This window comes from Monodon monoceros, unplaced genomic scaffold, assembly GCF_005190385.1.
Source record: "Monodon monoceros isolate NGI ecotype Baffin Bay Population unplaced genomic scaffold, NGI_Narwhal_1 Super_Scaffold_4, whole genome shotgun sequence".
NCBI lineage: Eukaryota > Metazoa > Chordata > Mammalia > Artiodactyla > Monodontidae > Monodon > Monodon monoceros.
Genome location: NW_021703781.1, coordinates 13,684,179 through 13,709,438, shown reverse-complemented (window position 1 = coordinate 13,709,438; position 25,260 = coordinate 13,684,179). Strand labels below are relative to the sequence as shown.

At 40.4% G+C, this 25,260-nt stretch overlaps 1 protein-coding gene across 2 annotated transcripts in view; it reads right to left on the bottom strand.

Moving 5' to 3' along the window:
- Nucleotides 1-25,260, bottom strand: part of ARID5B (AT-rich interaction domain 5B) — a 189,161-nt gene that overhangs the window by 95,985 nt on the left and 67,916 nt on the right. For both annotated transcript variants that reach the window (XM_029245550.1, XM_029245551.1), the window contains one exon: nucleotides 638-868. In XM_029245550.1, coding sequence (XP_029101383.1) covers nucleotides 638-868 — 231 coding nt within the window. The remainder of the gene's footprint in view (nucleotides 1-637; nucleotides 869-25,260) is intronic.

Genomic DNA, 25,260 nt, shown 5'->3' with positions numbered 1-25,260 from the left:
TAGGATGTGCTCTCTTCTCCTCCTTCCTTTCTATCTACAGAGATCTCATGACCAACCAGCTGTGTTAACAGAGATGCAGATACAGATATGTGTGCACATATCCATCTCTGATGGGCACAGTGTATAAAGATATATGTATATGACAAAATTAAGGGACATGGGGATCTATTATCTGTCTATATCTATCTATCTATATCTATTTACCTTATGATACTGAGGTGGTTAAACTGGTGTGTTTTTTTTAAACTGGTGAATTTTTATAGCTCCTTATACCACTGAAAAGGAAGTGATCAGTTAAATGAAGAAAATCAGTATCTGAATAGCCGAACCCTTTTAAGAAGCAACTAGCATAAAAGCTTCCTGTCCTATAAAGTCCAATTTCAAGGTTGACCAAGCAACTCCAGACTCTGTCTTGAACAACAAATTCTAAAGAATAATCCTGGGCCCTGGTACACACAGGCTGCCAAGTAGGCAATGACGTCTTATGCCGCAATCATTGGGGGTAGGGGAGGGGTGGGTGGCACACTGGGCTTGTCAAAGTAAGCCCCGTTCCCCATCGCTGCTCTTCACAAGAACTGAAAACAGCCAGACACACACGCACAAGTTTCATGTAGGAAAAAAAAAAAAAAAGACTCACCAAACTCATCGCATATGCTCTCATTTTCTATGAGAGTTGGGTGGTCAAAGGTGTCCCGACAGTACAGGATCTGAGGGTTCTTGCTGACCACTGCGATGCCCCCCAGGGCCAACGCAAACTGGTCCGTGAGAATGGAAGACGGATTATCCTGGATGCGTTTCAGCATCGAGCGGTAGCGGCAGTACTGAGGGTAGCTGAGAACTATCACGTTCGTTTCTTCCTCGTCCTCCCCTAGACAAACGAGAAAACACTTCCATTACCCTTTTTGCTCCAACAGAGAATTGTCGTGGTCCTGGAATCATTTCAATGACCACCTCTGGTTTTGTACTAAAAATAGAGTCTTCAAAAAGACTCTTGTATCAGTTTATCTTTAGCACAGTTTGGCTACTGCCAGCATCCTCTCAGCACCATCACCCCTTCAGATCCATGAAAAAACCTCAGGCAGAGAAAAGGAAAAGAGTGGGATGGATAACCCCACAGACAGATTACGCAATGTTTAGGTCACCGGCAAGCAGCAGAACCAGAAAACCGTCTTGAAAGAATCCGATGTATATATATATTTTAAGCATTAAAGGCATCACCATAGGAAAAAATCAGAATTTTGCTGAGCTTCTTTGTACTTCTTTCCACAGTTTGGTATTGCTTTTATTTTGGATTATGTCATCTTTCAGCGCTTAAAGCCCCTGTAAAGGTCATCCGGCCCCAGAGCGATGTCTGTGGGTCTAAACAGCATCATTATCTGCTCTGGTGGTTGTTAGTTTTGCTCAATGAATATTTCTCACTCTCTTTATGGTCCTGTGGAAAGGCCGTACTTCCCTGCCCACTGAGGACAAACGGCTGTGTGACTTGTTCTGGCCAATGAAATATGGCAGCAGTGGGCGGCTACTTTAAGAACCAGTGGACAATGGACCACACTCTCTCCCTCCCTTCGTTCTGGACATCTGTAACGTTTCAGACAGTGGCTACTCTGCCAGTCTTGGTCTTGAGTGAGGATAACACAGAGCAAAGCCCCTGGTTGGTCCTAAAGGGATGTATAAACGTAAGCACTTGTTGTTTCAAGTGAGACTGTGATTTGGAGGTTGTTTCTGCAGCATGATCCATTTCAATGTGACTGATACATCCACCTTCCCCCCGCCCTCCCCCCAACCCATACCCCCTTATCATCTTCTTTTTTTTTTTTTTTTTTTTTGCGGTACGCAGGCCTCTCACCGTTGTGGCCTCTCCCGTCGCGGAGCACAGGCTCCGGACGCGCAGGCTCAGCGGCCATGGCTCACGGGCCCAGCCGCTCCGCAGCATGTGGGATCTTCCTGGACCGGGGCACGAACCCGCGTCCCCTGCATCGGCAGGCGGACTCTCACACTGCGCCACCAGGGGAGCCCCATACCCCCTATCTTCTAACGTTTCTCAAATCCATCTGGTAACTTAGCACAACGCAGAGGACCACACTGAGAGGACTCCCCAGGCATCTTTGTGAGAGCTCCATCAGAACCAACTTAACTCAGGAGAACGTTTCAGCAACTTTAACGAAACTCCCTCTTACAATGTGATCTTAATGCTTATTTACACCTCACCATATTAAGTGCTCATTTACAAAACCCAGATTCTGCATGCATGAATCCTTCCTTCACCTTAAGCTTGAGAAATGGCACCCCCTCCCTCTGGTATCCTGCCACCTGCACGACGTCAAGCTGGATTTAGGCTCCACGACCCAGTTTGCCATCGCTCTCTATAACCACATCTTCAGGGCATTTGTAAGCAATTCCCAGATATGTCAGTTGCTTATCCAAAGGGAAAACACTCAATATTTCAAGCCTTTACGATGCTGCAGGGAACTGCACAAAACAGTTGTTAAGGACACCAACACTGTCGTGGCCATCTGGTAGCCAGTGGGAGACGAATGAGCAAGGACAGAACGTAATGATGGGACATAACCAGTACCAAAGGAAGGTGTGCATGCGACCTTTTCAGATAGGACGCCATTACCCAGATGTATTTCTCATTACGTTCACTTAGCTCTGCAGGCTGGAGGCTTCTTCGAGAATGGAGACGTTTAGCTGCTTTCCAGATGACGTCTTTTAACGGTTTATGTCGCTTAGACTCCAGCCTGGCTTGTGGGTAGCCACTTCATCAGCTGGCACACTTAATTAAAAGGAAATATGTCTACACTGAAAGCAAGTCCCCAGTGAAAAGTAGTTTTGAGATGCTGATGTATGTCCCAAGACATGCCAATTTGAGATTTTTACAGTAGATCAAGACACTAGTTCGTACTTTGGGTTCAAATCTGTGCTTTCTACAGAGTTAAAGCAAAAAAATGTTTTATTGGAAATATCTACCTAACATCATCAGAACTCCAGAGTGTCTAAGTACTAGTGGAAGAAGCAGCCCATAATGTGTCATTTGCATCATTACACTCTATTTGTCCAGGATGACCAAGATTTGTCTAAGATCGTCCAAGATGAGAGACAGGGGTATAACCATGAACCCTCAGGACTTATTTCAGCATGCTCAGCCCCTAATGCCATCTCCTGTACATAGTAAATACTGTTCAAATATCCGTTGATTCCAAATCTCTTGGCTTTCTGTAATGGGTGGGGGGTGGCAGGAAGCTGTACTAGTTTCTCTAAGAATTCTTGAATGAAATGGAGAAAGTCATGCTTCTCAGGCTGAATAAAGGTGAAAAAATGAATGCTTCGGAGTTAGCTTTATAGCAGAAGATGTCACCTGGACTCATGGGACCACCTCACTTCCTTCCTATCCCTTCATTCTCCTTCTGTTTTTCTCTGACCATTTTTCGTGATGATGCCATCTCTAGTTTCTTCTTAATTCTCTATTCTGGATGAAATCAGCCTCCTGGCTATGTTCTGTGCTTAGAAATGACTTTCTTTTTTTTTTTTAACTCCACCTCATCCTTCAAACATTTATCCCTCTTTCATCAGTCAGTTTCCAAAACACTAACCAACCCATGTGGTCCTGCTCTTTCTGATGGAAAAAAAATAGCAAATTCCCTCTGACCCCAAGTCATGGAAACACATGCTATGATGTCCATTCATTCTGGAGACAGTATCTCTAAGAATGCTCCCAGGACCGCCCGCATCAGAATCACATAGCGGGGTGTAAAGAGGCAGACTCTGGGGCCCCAATGAGAACCCCTGACTCAGAAACCCTAAGGTTGGGGCCCAGAAATTTATATTTTTAACAAGCTCCCATGCACATTAAACTTTGAAAACACTACCTGAGCTTTACTTATAGTTATTTATTCAGTTGTGCTTTGATCTCTCTCCTCTCTCTCTCTCTCTCTCTATATATATATATACTTTTTTTTTCTTTTTTCCTGTTTTCAGTTATATGCTTCTATCCAAAACCCCAATGTACCTGAAACAGAATACAGGACCAAATTCCCTTCTCCTTGCCGCTTTCCCAGGACTGTTACAGGTATCACAGAAGACAGCAAATGTAAAAAAGCTCTCTTAACCAAAAATATGAGGAACTGAGGAACTGTTTTCTTGTTTAGGAAGCGGAGCAAAAATGCTACTGCAATTTCTGGTGCCAATAATAAAACATTAAAATTTACAAAGGCCTTTCACAAAGCATATCTTTTGTTTGTTTGTTTCTCACAACAACCCTATTAGTAGCATGACAAACTGTTAATTAATATTCCCTGACTTAGAGACGGGAAAGTTGAGGTTCAGACACCCAAGTGACTAGTCCAGGATCTCAAAGAACTAGAAAGTGATGGAGGTGAGACTATAACCCAATTTTTTAACTCCAAGTTTGATGAGCTTTTCATTATGACAAAATGTCACTAATAATAATAATAACAACATTCCTTAGGGTAATATCTTGATTTCTTTTCCTATATGGGTGTGGCTGAATTAAATTTTTTTCCTTTGACATATGATTATTATTATTGTTGTTACTGCTGTGGAAGAGATTTAACTAATTTACAATATTAGGGACGAGGATGGTGGTCTTTGATCAAGTAAAAGAGGAGACATCCGTTTCAACAAGAACTGTTGAATTCAGCCAGTTATAAGCCAGAATTACTCTACTCTGGTTAAGTTGACGGGTTCTTATTTCGGAACACTGAAATTCCCATTGTAACGATTTAACATTATTGACACACCTTTCATGTTTATCAACTTTCTACTTTCTATCCACATGATAGGAAATAAAGTCAACTCTAGGCTGTGCAAGCCGAGAACCCCTGCCCCTCACTGAGAGGTCAGAGGCACAGCTGGGACCTGGTCTAATGTGGTAGTGCTTAGTGATTCCAAAAAAAAAATTATTATAACTTTGTTGCTTATTAGCAGAACCATCCATTTGGACCAGAATTTCGGCATTGTTTGGACAGAGGCAAATTTCCAACCTTTCAATTAGATACTCCCAGAGGAGCTGCCTTTAATATTTACAAAAGCAGAGAAAATCCATGAGACCCTCAGGACTCCTGTGAAGAGGTTAACAAACATTCTAGGTGAGAGTCAAGAGAAAATAGAGAGTAAAGGTGAGACCTGGAAGAACCAACGATTCATCTAGGTCAAAGTTTCCCTGTGTGAAGATACCCTGGATCTCTTCTTTGGAGTTTAGGCAGAAGTTTCTTGAACCGAAGAAACTTTTTTTTTTTTTTTTTTCCAAGACAAAGTGTGGTCACCTTAATATGAAAGGTATGTACAAGAGAGTACAAAACTGAGTTTGGAAGAGCGTTCCAGGTCTAAAATTCTATGATCCTATAACTTCCTTCTAAGCCTTTGCATTAACTTCTTCCTAATACAGCTACAAAAATATTAAATTGTTCAACAGCCGTCATATTTTATTTTCCCCTAGTACACTAAGAAACAAATAAAGCCAAACAACCTTTCAAGAACTCTTAAATTCCTCAGCTACTTCTTTCCTCCTATGCATTTCATACACACACAAACAAATACTCCTATGCAAAGTTACGCATGAAACAAGGGCTGACAGTAAACGCTGTGTAGGACATCTCCCCCTTCCCAATTCATAATAGGTCTAGCAGATAAATCTAAGAATGAATAAAGAGTGGATAAATTGCACATTTGTTTAGCAAGAGAGAGACAAAGTGTTCCTGGAACAAAGATTTTCTTTCAGCCACACCCACATAGGAAAAGAAATCAAAGTATTACCCTAAGGAATCTTTGTCTAACACACTCTAGTTGGTTGGGTTATATATACATTACTTGATTTCTGTCAACAGAAAATGACCAGCAATAAATTACTGGTACCAAAGACTGAAATTTCAAACCATAATTATGATATTCTATTAAAACGTCATCCTGTTCTTCAAGTCCCCCTCCACCAAAAAAAAAAAAGTGTGCCTATTTTAAAATGAAATATTCAAAGGGAATAAGAGTCCCCAAATTACTAAACCTTATTTCAACTTCAGTGAAAAGAACTTTGCCTATTAAAAGTTAATACCTAAAGTACACTGCTTGTAATGCTCAACCAAAATTACTCTAATCCTGCACTTATATCATAATTACACGTTTTGTTAACCTCTCTCAATGTCAATTTTTCACTTATTTATATGTTTTCAAAGTCCAAAACAGAATTCCACTGAGAAACTGTAATTATAACGTGAGACTCCACCCAAGCTTTTCAAACAGTAACTGTATACCATTGCTTTAATCTTCAGCGTTGGGCTGGGAGCGGGGAGAAGGTGGGGGGAGATGGTAAGAGCAGGCATTCATTCTGAATAGCACGTTGCTCAAGTCGTCTTTGTAAAAAGAGAGATGCATGAAATAGCAAACACAATGAATTAATGGAGCATTGACTTTCAAATATCCATAATGCTATTTTTTTAAATAGATAATGGTGGCCAAATGCACAGAAGGCTGAAAACATAAATTCCGGAGGAGAAATTTGCTTTTATCTCTTACACAACAATTTAGAAATGTAACTTTCTTTTTCATTCTGTGGGGAGGGAGGAGGGAAGGCTTGTTTCGGAAACATCACACTATTATGGTTGCTGAAAACCACTATAATCTATTTCTAACATCACAGTAAGCTTAAAAAAAAAAAAAACTTAAAAAAACCCTCGCACCAGGATTTTATAGAGCCTGGTGGAAAAAGTATGCATGTTCCTTCCTGCACCTAATTACCTCAACTGAAAAATCTGCCAAGTATCTTGCCCTTTAGTTCTCTTAATCGTATTAGGGCAAATGCATTTGGATGCCAATAGAAACAAACATTTAAAGATTTTCACTTAAAAGATTCCAAATATGTATGAAGGTTATGCTTGAGACACAATGTCCCTAGTCCTTCAAAGATGATATACGGTGTTCTTTTTTTTCTCCCCAAGCAAATATGAATTTGCTCATGTTATAAAACTTGATGTCTAGTTTTGAGACAATTTAAGTAAAATAATGTCAATATGAGAGGCTCTTACAATGATTTATGCTTCTTTCTGTTACTTTATTACATTAGACATTCCTTTCTCAAAGCTTTATACTTTTCACTGTGCTCCTAGCAACGACCCAAGGCAAAGCATCAACTTTATATACCTGGCACCATTCCAATTCTTACTGCTATTGACAATTATATTGAAGTTTCCACTTAATTGCTACTCGGCTGTGACACTGAATATTTGTCATAATTAGGCATTTCCTATTTTCCGTCCATTCATTTTTGATTATTACTGAAAATGAAATTTTTTTATTCCAGAAAACCTAAGCATGAAAATTCTACAGATAAGAGTAGCTACAGCTGTTACTATCATTACCAACATTGTAACATGCAGCAAAAAAAAAAAAAAAAGAAAAGAATATAATTTCTCAGAAGGTAATTTTCCTTTCAGTCTAAGTGCTCTTATTCATCTTACAGTTACTCAATGATTTCCTGTTCTAATTACAGGACATTATACAGAAAGACGTTTGTAAAAGGAAAATGCAGCAGTGCATATGACTTAAATGGCCTGAATTGGTTGAAAGTGTTTAAAATTCACAGTTGTACATTAACTTTATCAATTCCTGACTACAGTTCTGTGTAAACGTGTAATGTGTCCCTACATCTCTCAAAAGGGAGTCAACCTAGTACCCAAAGTTAGTACACATCAAAGGGGAAAATACAGTTGCAGTTAAACTGATGTTGAAGAGTTGCGGTGGGGGAAGATCAGTTTTTTGGGTTTTTTTTCTCACCAAAGCTGTTACATTGGAGGCATGCCAAGAGAAGGAGTGGAAAATACTAATAATAAAAATAAATTAAACGCCTGATTAAAAGGGAGAGAGAACAAGATTCCATCCAGAACAGAAATGAAAATGCCACCAACTATTTCATAAAAACATACTGTGACGTAAATTGCACATCAGTATTGCACTGCTGTGGTTATTTCGAGAAATGGTTTGTACTGTAAGTCAGATGGTGCTGCCCCACCCTTAATGATTTTGTAAGTCTCTACACAGTAAGCAAGTGGGGCAGCCCTGAGATGGCTAAGACAGAAAACAGACCCAGCCAAACAGAACTGACAATAAAAAGATAATGTACTTTTAACATAACAGAACAAGAAGATTGGTTTTATTAACTAAAAAAAACCCGACTTTAAATGGTCCCCAGCTTGCCATTTGTTTTGATAAATGGAAAGACAGATCTTCCCAGGATAGGCAACAAAAACATCACTGGAGAACTTATAAAAAGAGAATATGGGAAAATATGTCAGTGCATGGTTACAAACAGAACAAAGAATATTTCAAATGTAAAACCCAGGGTTTTAACCAGCTGTTTCCAAAAGCAAGCCACTTCAAATGGATGGACACACAAATATAAACATACGTGTTAATATGTTAATATCAGCTTTTGCCCTACTACTGCTTCATCACTCAAAAAAAGAAGACAACAGAAAGCTAAACTAAAACCAAGCACTGCCATCACTTGAAGGAACAAATGAACCTACTAGGAGGCAAAGCCAGCTCCACCACCAAGGGTCCCCCAAATGGTCACTGAATTCTAAGCTGCATTCAAGAGCCATATTAGATTTGTTCTAGAGAATTTTGTGTCTGATTCCCACGTGGCTCAGCTCAGCCAGATTTAAATGTCATACAAGACAGGGATTATGCAACAGGTGTATCTACTGGTGAGACCACATGGCTAGAATGACGCATAGGTAAAAGTGGTGACCACATTTGGGGTGTGATTCTAAGGGGCCTGACTTACCATAACCTGCCTCCCTTTCACAGGATTAACTGTTAAGCTACAGTCAACCATTCACTTTTAGTATCAATGAGTTTCAGTGTCTGCAGAAGAAAATATAAAGAACCCTTGAGACCCCCTAGGAGCCAGATCTGAGTCAAAATTTCTCCTACTCTAAAATTGTGTCAAAGAGATTAATTTATCCATTTATTTATTTACTAGCGACCCAGGTAAGACTATTATATTGGATTTGAACTTAGTTCAACTCAACCCTCTCTCGCTTTACAGGAAGCTACTACTAAGATCCAGTTAGCCCCTCTGGTACCATGACGAAGTTGCTATAAGAGAAGGAAACTTGACCATCATTAGCACAACTGGTCTTAATACTCATATTAACTTCTGCCATCTTTCCCCTTAAAATATCTACATAGCTTTTTATTCTTTGTTTTTGTGTGTGTGATACGCGGGCCCCTCACCGTTGTGGCCTCTCCCATTGTGGAGCACAGGCTCCGGACGCGCAGGCTCAGTGGCCATGGCTCACGGGTCCAGCCGCTCCGCAGCATGTGGGATCCTCCCAGACCGGGGCACGAACCCGCGTCCCCTGCATCGGCAGGCAGACTCTCAACCACTGTGCCACGAGGGAAGCCCTTTATTCTTATTTTGTAGCTTATGCCTGCCATCATTGCGAGAGTCACAATTCCATTTCTGCAGCAGCCATGTAAGCCTTTGACATTTGAGAGACCCTCCTGAACCCCTAAACTCATGAATAAACCTAATTAAGGTGTGATACTGGACAGATCAATAGCTAAATGATTAACTTCCACACATTAGTCTCTCAGCATGTAAGATCTGAATTTGTGCCTTAACAAAATGACATCGCTATTTGTCATGACTTTCATGGACATGATTATTTCACTAGTCAACACTGATCAAACTAAATGTCATCATTTCCAACATGGTTTGTGGAAAAAATCTGTGTGTGGAGAACTAAACACCAAATGATGTAAGACTGATTAATATTGATTACCTAATGCTCAGCATTTTGAAGGCATTCTATACATATATACATACACACACACATGTGCGTGTGTATATATATACACTATATAACAGGATATATATCTGAAAATAATATTATGTCATGGTATGGCTACTTTCATTAAAACTGTGTGGTCATTAAAAATACTAAAATCAAATAACATTTCAGGTCATGCAAAGATGCTTCTGCTATATTCAGTGAAAATAAGAAAGGTAAGAAATAATATATTCAGCCCCTTGTCTTTTGTTTAATAGCACTACTGAGATATAATTCACATACTAGATAATTCATCCATTTAAAATGCACAAGCTTTTAGTATATTCACAGAGTTATGCATCTATCACTACAGTCAAATTTAGAACATTTTCATTATCCCAAAAGAAACCCTAAACCCCCTCACTCCCACATCTCTTTGCCCCTCATCAGTCCTAGGCAACCACTAATCTACTTTCTGTCTCTATAGATTTGCCTATTCTGGACATTTAATATAAATGGAATCATAAAATATGCGGTTCTTTTTGACTGGCTCCTCTCAGCATAACGTTTTCAAGGTTCATACATACTGTAGATTGTATCAGTATTTCATTTCCTTTTACTGCTAAATAATATTCCATTGTATGGACATACTACATTTTATTTATCCATTCCATCAAGAGATGAGACATCTGGGTTGTTTCCACTTTTTGGCTATTATGGATAATGCTGCTATCAACATTTGAGTAAAAGTTTTTGTGTGGATATATGTTTTCATTTCTCTTGTGCATATACCTAGGAATGGAATTGATGGGTCATATGGTAATTCTGTGTTTGCCCTTTTGAGGAACTGTCAGACTGTTTTCCAACGTGGCTGCACCATTCTACATTCTCTCCAATAGCGTATGAGGTTTCTGATATCTGCACATCCTCGCTAACACTTGTTATTATTTGTGTTTTTGATAGCCATCCTAGAAGGTGTGAAGTGGTATCCCATGTTGTCTTGTTTAATGCTTAAAAATCACTAATAGTGGGGTTCAGCTAGGTTATGAGATTATCTGGGATTCTTATTCTCCTTTGTTTGCCTGCATTTTAACTGTGCAATATTTTTTTAAAGACGTGGACATCTGGCAAATTTATATGGAATTTCAAGAGATCTCAAGTAGTTAACCTTAAGAAAGAACAAAGCTGGAGGACTTACGCTTTCCTATTTCAAAACTTACTACAAAGCTACAGTAATCAAAACAGTGTGGTAGTGGCATAAGGGTCAAATGTGATCGACAGAATAGGGAGTCCAGAAATAAACTTTCAAATGTGTCAACAAGGGTGCCAAGATCATTCAATGGGGAAAGGACAGTCTTTTCAATAAATGGTGTCAGGAAAACTAAATATTGATAGGAAAAGAATGCATTGGAACCCTTACCTCACACCACATACAAAAATTAACTTAAAATTGATCAAAGACTCAAATTTAAGAGCTAAAACTACAAAACACAGGAGGGCTCTTCATGACCTAGGATTTCACAACGGTTTCTTAAGCATGACACCAAAAGTGCAGGCAACAACAAGAACAAAAAAATAGACAAATTGGACTTCATGAAAATTTGAAACTTTTGTGCACCAAAGGACACTATCAAGAAAGTGAAAAGACAACCCTCAGAATGGGAGCAAATATTTGCAAATCATATATCAAATAAAGGATTAATATCCAGAATATACAAATAGCTCCTACAACAAAAAGACAAACAACCCAACTTAAAAGGACTTGAATAGATATTTCTCCAAAGAAGTTATACTAATGACACATGAAAAAAATGCTCAATATCATTAGTCACTAGGGAAATGCAAATCAAAACCATAATGAGATACTACTTCACACCTACTGGGATGGCTATTACTTTAAAAATAAATAAAACAAAACCAATAAACTCCAAGTGTTGGTGAGGATGTGGAGAAATTGGAACCCTCATATATTGCTGGTGAGAATGTAAAACGGTTGTAGCTGCAGTGGAAAACAGTCTGGAAGTTCCTTAAAAAGTTACATATTGAATTATCATATGACCTAGTAATTCCACTCCTAGGTATATACCCCAAAGAATTGAAAACAAGAACTCAAACAGATACCTGTACATCAGTGTAACAGCAGCATTATTCACAAGAGCCAAAAAGTAGAAACAACTCAAGCGTCCAACAACAGACGAACAAATAAACAATGTGGTTATGCATACGATGGAATATTATTCAGCCATAAAAAGGAATGAAGTTCTGATACATGCTACAATATGGATGAACTCTGAAAACATTATGCTAGTGAAATAAGCCAGACAAAGGACAAATAATGTATGATTCTATTTATATGAAGTATCTAGAATAGGCAAATTCTTACAGAGAGTAGAACAGAGGTTGCCAGGGGCTGGGGCTGAGGACAGAGGCAGGGAATAAGGAGTTATTACTTGATGGGTAAAGAGTTTCTGTTTAGGATGATGAAAAAGCTGGAAATAGATACTGGTAATGGTTACACAAGACTGGGAATGTACTTAATGCCACTGAATTGTAAGCTTAAAAATGGTTACAACAGTAAATGTTACGTACATGTATTTTACACAATTTAAAAAACGAGGGGGCTATCTGGCAAGGGTCATATTTTCTATGTGGATGCATTCTTAATTGCTTCTTGAAAGAAAAAGAGGTGTCTCTCCAGCCTGTAACTAAAATATAAACTCCTGGAGGGCACAGAATCAGTGTCCTAGTTTCTTGTTATCCCTCCTAGACCTTTGAAGGACCACTGACAAAGGCAATTGCCTATAGAGAGTATCGCTGTCAACATCTGAACCTTCTGTCAAACAGTAAGAGCAGTCATGTCATTAGTTCACTCTAGGCTCTGGACCAGCAGCTCTACACAACAGGCTGAAAGGATGTGGAGAAAGTTATCCACCAAACAGTGCTTTAGCCATTGGCTGGCATTAGATGATGGGGACTGAGGTTAGACAGTCATCTCATTTTTGTGACTTTTTAAAAAATAATTGCACTGCTTGAGGAATGTGTGGACCACCCTCAAAGAGCTGAGCCATCTCCAAACAACAGCATTGACTTCTGGGAGCACACATCCTCATGTGACAAGAATTGCTTGGATTGCATTGTTTTCTTGCATATTATCATAGGCCTTCTGGAGTGGCTTAACAAGGAGGGCAAAGGCTTCTTTCTTCTACCAGTGGCTCATCATGAATCAGGGGACTTCAAACTGGTGAACCCCTGGACCGAACCTGCATAGGCATGGGACAGATGCTCAACATCTGTGTCACTCACTACTCTACTCATCCTCCTGAGAGTGAGCCTGCACTCAATACAGCCAATCTCCTTTACCCATCTACTGCCCCTTAGTCGTCTTATGATCACTAAAGAGACAAATCAAAATACTGGTTTTGGAGAAGCCTCCTTTATTGGTATATTAAGGCACCATAAGCCATGAGCTTTGATTGTTCTCTTTTTTCACATATTTCCGTTAAAGGAGAAGCTTGGCAGTAGTAACAGAGTACTTTGGCCTGCGTTAAGATGCTCTGAATTCAGAAAAGCCAGAGCAGTAAAGGTTAATGATGTTGATCCCTTTAAATGTAGCTGGAATGTTCTGCGAGGTTACCAGATTTTTTAAAATAAACTGCATAAAACCTAAGGATAAAAATTTTACATAATTTATATCAGAACTCTTGTACTTTAATAAATATAGACTCTAACAATTCAGATTTTATCAAATGATATATAATATTTATTCTAACTATAGTCAGTCACCATCTTATTTCATGCCATATCATGTTTAACATTTTCTACTGCCTATTAACAAAAAATTCATTCAAATTTATGATAAAAATTTAAATGTCCTCTTAAAATTGGAAAAAGGCAAATATATGGTTTTTGAAAAACCTTTTATAGCAGGATTATTCAATACAAACAATGTGAGCCAAGTATGTCATTAACATTAAAAAAAGTAAGAAGCCAACAGGTGAAATTAATTTTAATAATCTATTTTATCTTTTTTAGCTCTAGTAGTTTACTACTAAAAGTAATAATTCAATGCACATTTTTGTCTCCCTCCTTTAATTGAGATATAATTGACGAGGCTCTTTGGTAGGGCTAATGGTCAACTCCGGGAGGGCTCATGCCAAGAAATGCCAAGTATTTCCCAGAACTTCTGCTGCCGGTGTCCTTGTCCCCGCGGTGAGCCACAGCCACCCCCCGCCTCTGCAGGAGACCCTCCAACACTAGCAGCCGTGTGGCTGACAGGGTCTTGGTGCTTTGGCTGGGTGTCAGGGCTGTGCCTCTGAGGCGGGAGAGCCGAGTTCAGGACACTGGTCCACCAGAGACCTCCCAGCTCCATGTAATATCAAACAGTGAAAGCTCTCCCAGAGATCTCCATCTCAACGCTAAGACCCAGCTCCACTCAACGACCAGCAAGCTCCAGTGCTGGACACCCTACGCCAAGCAACTAGCAAGATAGGAACACAACCCCACCCATTAGCAGAGAGGCTGCCTAAAATCATAATAAGATCACAGGCACCCCGAAACACACCACCAGATGCACTCCTACCCACCAGAAAGACAAGAACAAGCCTCATCCACCACAACACAAGCACCAGTGCCCTCCACCAGGAAGCCTACACAACCCACTGAACCAATCTTAGCCACTGGGGGCAAACACCAAAAACAATGGGAACTACGAACCTGCAGCCTGCAAAAAGGAGATTCCCAAACACAGTAAGTTAAGCAAAATGAGAAGACAGAGAAACATACAGCAGATGAAGGAGCAAGGTAAAAACCCACCAGACCAAACAAATGAAGAGGAAATAGGCAGTCTACCTGAAAACGAATTCAGAGTAATGATAGTAAAGATGATCCAAAATCTGGGAAACAGAATGGAGAAAATACAAAAAAGGTTTAACAAGGACCTAGAAGAACTAAAGATGAAACAAACAATGATGAACAACACAATAAATGAAATTAAAAATTCTCTAGAAGGAATCAATAGTAGAATAACTGAAGGAGAAGAACAGAGAAGTGACTTGGAAGATAAGATAGTGGAAATAACTACCACAGAGCAGAATAAAGAAAAAAGAATGAAAAGAATTGAGGACAGTCTCAGAGACCTCTGGGACAACATTAAATGCACCAACGTTAGAATTATAGGGGTCCCAGAAGAAGAAGACAAAAAGAAAGGGGCTGAGAAAATACTTGAAGAGATTATAGTTGAAAACTTCCCTAACATGGGAAAGGGAAGAGTCAATCAAGTCCAGGAAGCACAGAGAGTCCCATACAGGATAAATCCACAAGGAGAAACATGCCAAGACACATATTAATCAAACTATCAAAAATTAAATGCAAAGAAAAAATATTAAAAGCAGCAAGGGAAAACAACAAATAACATATAAGGGAATCCCCATAAGGTTAACAGCTGATCTTTCAGCAGAAACTCTGCAAGCCAGAAGGGAGTGGCAGGACATATTCAAAGTGATGAAAGGGAAAAACCTACAGCCAAACTCACTCTACCCAGCAAGGATCTCATTCAGATTTGATGGATAAATAAAAAACTTTACAGACAAGCAAAAGCTAACAGAATTCAGCACCACCAAAACAGCTTTACAACAAATGCTAAAGGAACTCATCTAGGCAGGAAACACAAGAGAAGGAAAAGACTTACAAAAACTAACCCAAAACAATTAAGAAAATGGTAATAGGAACAAACATATCAATAACTACCTTAAATGTAAATGGATTAAATGCTCCAACCAAAAGACACAGACTGGCTGAACAGACACAAAAACAAGACCCACATATATGCTGTCTACAAGAGACACTTCAGACATAGGGACACATACAGACTGAAAGTGAGGGGATGGAAAAAGATATTCCATGCAAATGGAAATCAAAAGAAAGCTGGAGTAGCAATTCTCATAGCAGACAAAATAGACTTTAAAATAAAGACTATTACAAGAGACAAAGAAGGACACTACATAATGATCAAGGGATCAATCGAAGAAGAAGATGTAACAATTGTAAATATTTATGCACCCAACGCAGGAGCACCTCAATACATAAGGCAAATGCTAACAGCCATGAAAGGGGAAATTGACACTAACACAGTCATAGTAGGGGACTTTAACACCTCACTTTCACCAATGGACAGATCATCCAAAATGAAAATAAATAAGGAAACACAAGCTTTAAATGATACATTAAACAAGATGGACTTAATTGATATTTATAGGACATTCCATCCAAAAACAACAGAATACACTTTCTTCTCAGGTGCTCATGGAACATTCTCCAGGGTAGATCATATCTTGGGTCTCAAATCAAGCCTTGGTAAGTTTAAGAAAACTGAAATTGTATCAAGTCTCTTTTCCAACCACAACACTATGAGACTAGATATCAATTACAGGAAAAAATCTGTAAAACATACAAACACAAGGAGGCTAAACAATACACTACTTAATAACCAAGAGATCACTGAAGAAATCAAAGAGGAAATCAGAAAATACCTAGAAACAAATGACAATGAAAACACAATGACCCAAAACCTATGGGATACAGCGAAAGCAGTTCTAAGAGGAAAGTTTATAGCAATACAGTCCTACCTCAAGGAACAAGAAACATCTCAAATAAACAACCTAACCTTATACCTAAAGCAATTAGAGAAAGAAGAACAAAAAAACCTCAAAGTAAGCAGAAGGAAAGAAATCATAAAGATCAGATCAGAAATAAATGAAAAAGAAATGAAGAAAACAATAGCAAAGGTCAATAAGACTAAAAGCTGGTTCTTTGAGAAGATAAAATTGATAAACCCTTAGCCAGACTCATCAAGAAGAAAAGGGAGAAGGCTCAAATCAATAGAATTAGAAATGAAAAAGGAGAACAAACAACTGACACTGCAGAAATACGAAGGATCATGAGAGATTACTACAAGCAACTATATGCCAATAAAATGGACAACCTGGAAGAAATGGACAAATTCTTAGAAAAGCACAACCTTCCAAGACTGAACCAAGAAGAAATAGAATATATAAACAGACCAATCAAAAGCACTGAAATAGAGACTATGATTAAAAGTCTTCTAACAAACAAAAGCCCAGGACCAGATGGCTTCACAGGCGAATTCTACCAAACATTTAGAGAAGAGCTAACACCTATCCTTCCCAAACTCTTCCAAAATAGAGCAGAGGGAGGAACACTCCCAAACTCATTCTACGAGGCCACCATCACCCTGATACCCAAACCAGACAAAGATGTAACAAAAAGAGAAAACTACAGCCCAATATAACTGATGAACACAGATGCAAAAATCCTCAACAAAATACTAGCAAACGGAATCCAACAGCACATTAAAAGGGTCATACACCCGGATCAAGTGGGGTTTATGCCAGGAATGCAAGGATTCTTCAATATACGCATATCGATCAATGTGATACAACATATTAACAACTTGAAGGAGAAAAACCATACGATCATCTCAATAGATGGCAGAAAAAGCTTTTGACAAAATTCAACACCCATTTATGATAAAAAAAAAAAACCCTCCAGAAAGTAGGCATAGAGGGAACTTACCTCAACATAGTAAAGGCCATATATGACAAACCCACATGCAACATCATTCTCAAAGGTGACATACTGAAACCTTTTCCTCCAAGATCAGGAACAAGACAAGGTGTCCACTCTCACCACTATTATTCAACATAGTTTTGGAAGTTTTAGCAACAGCAATCAGAGAAGAAAAAGAAATGAAAGGAATCCAAATCGGAAAAGGAGATTTAGAGCTGTCACTGTTTGCAGATGACATGATACTATACGTAGAGAATCCTAAAGATGCTACCAGAAAACTACTAGAGCTAATCAATGAATTTGGTAGCAGGATACAAAAAGTAGTAGGATACAAAATTAATGCACAGAAATCTCTTGCATTCCTATACACAAATGATGAAAAATCTGAAAGAGAAATTAAGGAAACACTCCCATTTACCACTGCAACAAAAAGAATCAAATACCAATACCTAGGAATAAACCTACCTAAGGAGACAAAAGACCTGAATGTGGAAAACTATACAACACTGATGAAAGAAATTAAAGATGATACAAACAGATGGATAGACATACCATGTTCTTGGATTGGAAGAATCAACATTGTGAAAATGACTACACTACCCAAAGCAACCTACAGATTCAGTGCAATCCCTATCAAACTAACAATGGCATTTTTCACAGAACTAGAACAAAAAATTTCACAATTTGTATGGAAACACAAAAGACCCCAAATAGCCAAAGCAATCTTGAGAAAGAAAAACGGAGCTGGAAGAATCAGACTCCTGGGCTTCAGACTATACTACAAAGCTACAGTCATCAAGACAGTATGGTACTGGCATAAAAACATAAATATAGATCAATGGAACAGGATAGAAAGCCCAGAGATAAACCCACGCACATATGGTCACCTTACCTTTGGTAAAGGAGGCAAGAATATACAATGGAGAAAAGACAGCCTCTTCAATAAGTGGTGCTGGGAAAACTGGACAGCTACATGTAAAAGAATGAAATTAGAACACTCCCTAACACCATACACAAAAATAAACTCAGAATGGATTAAAGACCTAAATGTAAGACCAGACACTATAAAACTCTTAGAGGAAAACATAAGCAGAACACTCTATGACATAAATCACAGCAAGATCCTTTTTGAGCCACCTCCTAGAGAAATGGAAATAAAAACATAAATAAACAAATGGGATCTAATGAAACTTAAAAGCTTTTGCACAGCAAAGGAAACCATAAACAAGACGAAAAGACAACCTTCAGAATGGGAGAAAATATTTGCAAATGAAGCAACTGACAAAGGATTAATCTCGAAAATTTACAAGCAGCTCAATATCAAAGACACATAAAACCAAATCCAAAAATGAGCAGAAGACCTAAATAGACGTTTCTCCAAAGAAGATATACAGATTGCCAACAAACACATGAGAGGATGTTGAACATCACTAATCATTAGAGAAATGCAAATCAAAATTACAATGAGTTATCACCTCACGCCAGTCAGAATGGCCATCATCAAAAAATCTAGAAACAATAAATGCTGGAGAGGGTGTGGAGAAAAGGGAACCCTCTGCACTGTTGGTGGGAATGTAAATTGATACAGCCACTATGGAGAACAGCTGTATATATGGAGTTTTATAGAACAGAACTACCGTACGACCCAGCAATCCCACTACTGGGCATATACCCTGAGAAAACCATAATTCAAAAAGAGTCATGTACCACAATGTTCACTGCAGTTCTATTTACAATAGAACAATGGAAGCAACCTAAGTGTCCATCAATCGATGAATGGATAAAGAAGATGTGGCACATATATACAATGAAATATTACTCAGCCATGAAAAGAAATGAAATTGAGTTATCTGTAGTGAGGTGGATGGACCTAGAGTCTGTCATAGAGAGTGAAGTAAGTCAGAAAGAGTAAAACAAATACTGTATGCTAACACATATACGTGGAATCTAAAAAACAAAGGTTCCGAAGAACCTAGGGGCAGGACAGGAATAAAGACACAGATGCAGAGAATGGACTTGAGGACACAGGGAGGGGGAAGGGTAGGCTGGGACGAAGTGAGAGAGTGGCATGGACATATACACACTACCAAATGTAAAATAGATAGCTAGTGGGAAGCAGCCGCATAGCACAGGGAGATCAGCTCAGTGCTCTGTGACCACCTAGAGGGGTGGGATAGGGAGGGTGGGAGGGAGGCTCAAGAGGGAGGAGGTATGGGGATATATGTATATGTATAGCTGATTCACTTTGTTATAAAGCAGAAACTAACATACCACTGTAAAGCAATTATACTCTAATAAAGATGTTTTAAAAAAAAGCAATAGACTCAGTCAAGAGTCAGAAAAGGAAAAAATAAAATAAAATGACTTTTTGTACAGTTTGGTCACTAAAAAAAAAGCAAGAGAGAGATACAATTGACATATAACATAATTTAGGGTGTACAACATAATGACGATATACATCGAATGAAAACATTTTGTCTTATGTCATGGCATGAGTGCAAGTGTTTCTCTAGGGTACTTTCTTTCTTAGTTTATCTAAATACATCATAAACATTATCTCAATGCATGAGCAATATAAAGAATTGCTAACGAGATATTTTACATTATTTTTTCATATTAAGTTTTAAAAATCTGTATTTTACATTTACAGCATCTCAATTAGTACAAGCCACATTTCAGGGCTTTATAGCCACACGGAGCTCATGGCTGGCATACTGGACGGCATAGCTTTAGAGAGTCCACCGGGAACGAAATGTGATGACCACTGTGTCAGACAACTCAGGCCTAAAAAGGCAGCTGGGATGACTGGGGCTGTTCTGGGTACCCGGCGCAGTCCTCACGGTGCCTTTCAGTCCTGGACTCCAGGACCCTACCATCTTAAGTAAAAAGGTTCAGAAACCCAGCTAGGAGAAGAGAGCAAAACAGGAGAAAAACCAACTGTTGTGGCTGTTATTTCATTGTTCTAATAACCAAAACCCCAACAAAGGCCAGAGGTAGCAAGCAACCTTGTGTCACTGTTTTAGCAGAGATCCTTGCTTGCCACCTTTGGTTTCTGGTGAATGATAAAAATCAATTCCAAGTTAAAAAATTAAAAGCTTCAACTATAAAAGCTGGTGAGAGCCCTCTCCTCTGGGTTCTATCTATTCTCCTGCTGTAACGAGCTACAAGTTCCCCTGGTGCCATGTCCGCAAACCATCTGTTCTGTTTTCTGTCACAATAGCAGGAGAACATCAGTTGTTCAGAATGGGTATATTTTTAATCTTTTTTTTCCTAGTGTGCACAATGCGAAAATTCGTTTAACATCTGAAGGAAAGAGATACTTATTAAACCCAATGGAAAGTGAAACCACTATTCAATCTCACAGCAACGCAGTCACATAAAACTCTGGCACCTTCTAATGCGCTCTCTCAGCACAGCGTGGGAGAACATCACTGCCAGCCAATGATGCGGATATGCTGTTTTACTTCCTTTTGTACAGTGTTAGCGGTGAGTATGCTGATGTAAGACCTCAGAAGGAAGAATCTGTTTCTTCACGTTTCCCATAATACCCAGCATCTGCTGAAAATCATTTCCACTGCAAATGTCTTCCTTTCCCCGATCTCTAATATCCAAACCTACTTCCCTTTTCTCATAAAAGACACAATAAACAAATTGCTGGTGACTAATGTATTAATTCCAGTAATAATTCCGCGGTTTCATACCACGAGTTACCAGTGCTACCCATCTCTGTTCTGGGCACCTCTTAAGATATTTCTGTGGCATGGTTTATGTTAGAGCACGGATTGGCAAATTATGGGCCAAATTCAGCCTGAAGGCCTCTTTTTGTAAATAAAGTTTTATTGCAACACAGTCATGCCTCTCCGTTGATGTATTGTCTATGGCTGCTCCCATGTTATAGCGGTGGAGTTGCGTAGTTGAGACAGAGCCCCGACAGCCCATAAGTCTGAAATATTTACTCTCTGTCTCTGCTAACCTCCGTTCTGGAGAACAAATGATTGCTTCCAGAAATCTATCTTGGATCACTGATATCAGCTTAATTCCTATAATTCCTAAGATACAGTTACCCTGTGACACTACACTGAACTTTATTTGTTCATGTTGGGCTCCCCTTTCTAGACTGTGGGTTCTTTGAAGGGCAGGAACTGGGTACCGTGTCTGAATCCCTAACACCGTAGATAGAAGTGAAGCACATGGTAGGCTTTCAGTTGATGTTAATTTCAATTAATGTTTCAAATTAGTGTTTTCTGGTTATTCACTGTTCCTCCTCCCCTACTTCTACCCTAACCCCGATCCACTTCCTAAGCCCATCTACCTTGCCGTGTGACCCCTGAAGGTTGTATCATGGGTCTCCCTTGCACTCTGGCTTTCGCTTAGTTCAGCACATGGAAGACACCGGCAAGATAGCAGGTGGTGGGAAAGAGAGAACTTGGGGTATTTCTTCCCTGCTCCCTTCCAACTTCGGCACCACAGCTCTGGCCGTGGCTGCAGCCCTGCACCACTGCAGCTCCCCCGTGACTCCTGCTTCCACGGGAACCCCTCTTGATTCCGCTGTTACAGCCCCTGGGTTACAGCCTCAACGGCCCCTCTTCATTCTAACCAACCTCCATAAATCTTCTCTTCGTTAATGTGTCTCCAACTGAACCCTGGGAGGAAATCTGTTTCTGCCTCAACCTGGAAAGATACTTCTCACCTCAGGTTGCAGGTCCCCACACTCAGAGGTTAAATGAAAACCAAGAAATGACACGTGTTCCGTGGACAATCACATTAGAACCACCGAGGGGTTTGTTGAAATAAAGAGTCCTGGGCCCCCCTCCTGCCATGCTGAACGAGGATGCCTGAGCTGCGTCTCTGGATTAGTGCTTTGTAACAGCTACCCCTGTTGTTGTCATGCACCTATTGAAACAGATGAAGACATTCAGCTGTGGGGGGCAGAATGAAAATAAGAAACAGAAAACCAGTTGGAAGCAACTACAGAGTATCTGAAAGGTCCTGAGGTCAGCTGTATAAATATGGAAGTGTTAAGCTAAAAAGGAGGTCAGAGCTCCTTATCAGAAGGTCACAGGGAGTGCTAATGCTAAACACGGCAATTACCCGTTTCTCTTGGTAACACAGGTAAGCCCTTTAAAGGCTCCACATTTCAAAATCACATATTCCATAAGATTGGCTTCAACAGTTTACCTTCTCATGGGTACCAGCACAGTGGTGAGCAGAAAGATCAATTGCTTGGAGACTTTGGAAACCATGAGCCCCGTAAGTTCGATCATTTGTAGAAGAATTCAACAAGGTAGCAAGTGTGAAAGACAGGGCAGCAGGGCAAGGTGTTTACTAAAGATGTGATCTGGGAAATGACGACCTCTCAGAGCCTTGGTTTCCTAATTCAGAAAATGGGCATAAAAATCGTGCTTCCTGGGAGGATATGTGAGTTAAAAGAAAGTACTGAGGCTGGTGTAGGGCAAATGCTCTATAGATCTTCACCATTATTACTGCTTTGCAAGTCACCCCCCCAAATATTCCAAAGAACACTAGCTCCTGGGGAGAGAAGGGAGCATATTACCAAGTGTTGTATGGAAAAAGGGTCCCATAGTATGGAAAACACTGAATTTAACAGTTACACAGACAGTCTCCTTGGGGCCTTTAACAAGCTAAGGGGCATTTTAGCCTACAGGAGGGAATACACTGCCCTTCCTGAATTTATTTTACCATGAAATTCTCTCTCACTTGCTTTCTTACCCACCCACCCCTATGCTTTTTTTGGTCATTCATGGCTCACCTCAACAGGCTAGCGTTGAGGTGTCTCTGATGACATTTTGGGGACTACCCACTCAAATGTTGGGACTATGTACCCAAATGTTGATTACGGCAATTCCCCAGCTCCCTTCACGCCCCTCCAGCACACACACCCTGCTTAACGCTGTATAATCACAAGTAGTTCATTGTGCAGAGTATAGTCACTCATCTGTATAACACTTTGGAATGTATAACGTCCCTTTCACGAGCTTAGGTTCACTTAATCCTCCCAGAACCCCCCTTGAAGTCTATATGGATACCCCTGTTTTATACAAGAGGACATGGAAACACAACAAGGTGAATGACTGGCTCAAGGTCACCCACCTACTGGCAGGGACAGGTCATCGGGCATTGAATGTCACACCATCCCATCACACCCCACCTGCCTTCTTCTCGGTCCCAAACCTCTGAGAGGGGTTCTGGCAGATTTGTGAGAACCTGAGAGCCTCTCTAAGACTGTCCAGTGGGCTGGTGGCCTTGAGAATCCTCGTGATTTCATGAACTGATAAGAAGCAAGCTTCTCATTTCAGGTTGTACTATTAAAGTAGCCTTTCCGGTCTCATGTCTCCAGTCTCAAAACAATCCCCCAAGTGAAGCTAGATTTTGCCATATTTGGAAGATAATCTCGGAAAGAGGCTGCTGTTGTATAAAACACTCTTCTTCATCAGCACACTTCTCCACTTTTAACCACCCAGGGAGCAAATTTTAGTCTGTGAAGCCAATAGTACTATTTTTCTCTATTACCTCCCCTGTTTGGGTCCCAGGACAAAGACCCACAAGCCATTCCACCCTCATCACACACACAGCTCACACAATCACACCCTCTGCATCACTGAAAGGACAGCATTTGACATCAAAATGGCCATCTGTCCATGGACTGGTCAGACACCACTTCCTATGGCTTAGGAGGTAGCAAGCGGCAGGAGGACAAAGGTCAAAGAGCTAGGGCTTCCCTGGTGGCGCAGTGGTTGAGAGTCCGCCTGCCGATGCAGGGGACACGGGTTCGTGCCCCGGTCCGGGAAGATCCCACATGCCGTGGAGCGGCTGGGCCCGTGAGCCATGGCCGCTGAGCCTGCCCGTCCGGAGCCTGTGCTCCGCAACGGGAGAGGCCACAGCAGTGAGAGGCCCGTGTACTGCAAAAAAAAAAAAAAAAAAAAAAAAAAAAAAGATCAAAGAGCTAGTGGCCCTCCCTGAAGGATGTGCAGCCTAGTAGAGGCGGTGGGCGTGCAAACAAGCATGCCAGTAAATGCTCTGACGAGAGCCACAGCAGAGGCGGCAGATCCTTGGTACCAAAGGAGTGTCAAGAAGGGCTTCCGAAAGAGAGAGCTCGAGCTGAGGTTAGAAGGCTACACAAACACTCTCTAAAGCATATAAAGACACCATCCCTCCCTGAGCCCCTTCTGTGTGGTGGTCATGAACACATCTCTCTCCTCCTCTAGACAACCCTACACAAAGTTATTATTATCCCCATTCTGCAGATAAGGAGACCAACACACAAAAAATATTAAGTGACCCTCAGCCGTCACACTGCTAAAGAGGCTGGAGAAAGGATCTGAGCCCAGGTCTGCCTGCCGCTGCGGACTCAAAAGGACAGAGTGGTGGTGGGTAAAACAGTTCCAACAAAAGGGGGTTTTAAAAATGCAATTTGGAATCTGACCAGGTGTACACAGAAGAAAACCAGATACATTGGCTATGTTGCCTACAATTTATTTATTTATTTTCAAATTTATTTATTTATTTATTTTTGGCTGCATTGGGTCTTCGTTGCTGCGCACAAGCTTTCTCTAGTTGCGGTGCGCAGGCTTCTCACTGCAGTGGCTTCCCTTGCTGCAGAGCACGGGCTCTAGGCACCCGGGCTTCAGTAGTTGTGTCATGCGGGCTCAGTAGTTGTGGCACGTGGGCTTCAGTAGTTGCAGCACGTGGGCTCAGCAGTTGTGGCCTGCGGGCTCTAGAGCGCAGGCTCGGTACTTGTGGCGCACGGGCTTAGTTGCTCCGCGGCGTGTGGGATCTTCCCAGACCAGGGTGTGAACCCGTGTCCCCTGCATTGGCAGGTGGATTCTTAACCACTGTGCCACCAGGGAAGTTCCTGTTGCCTACCATT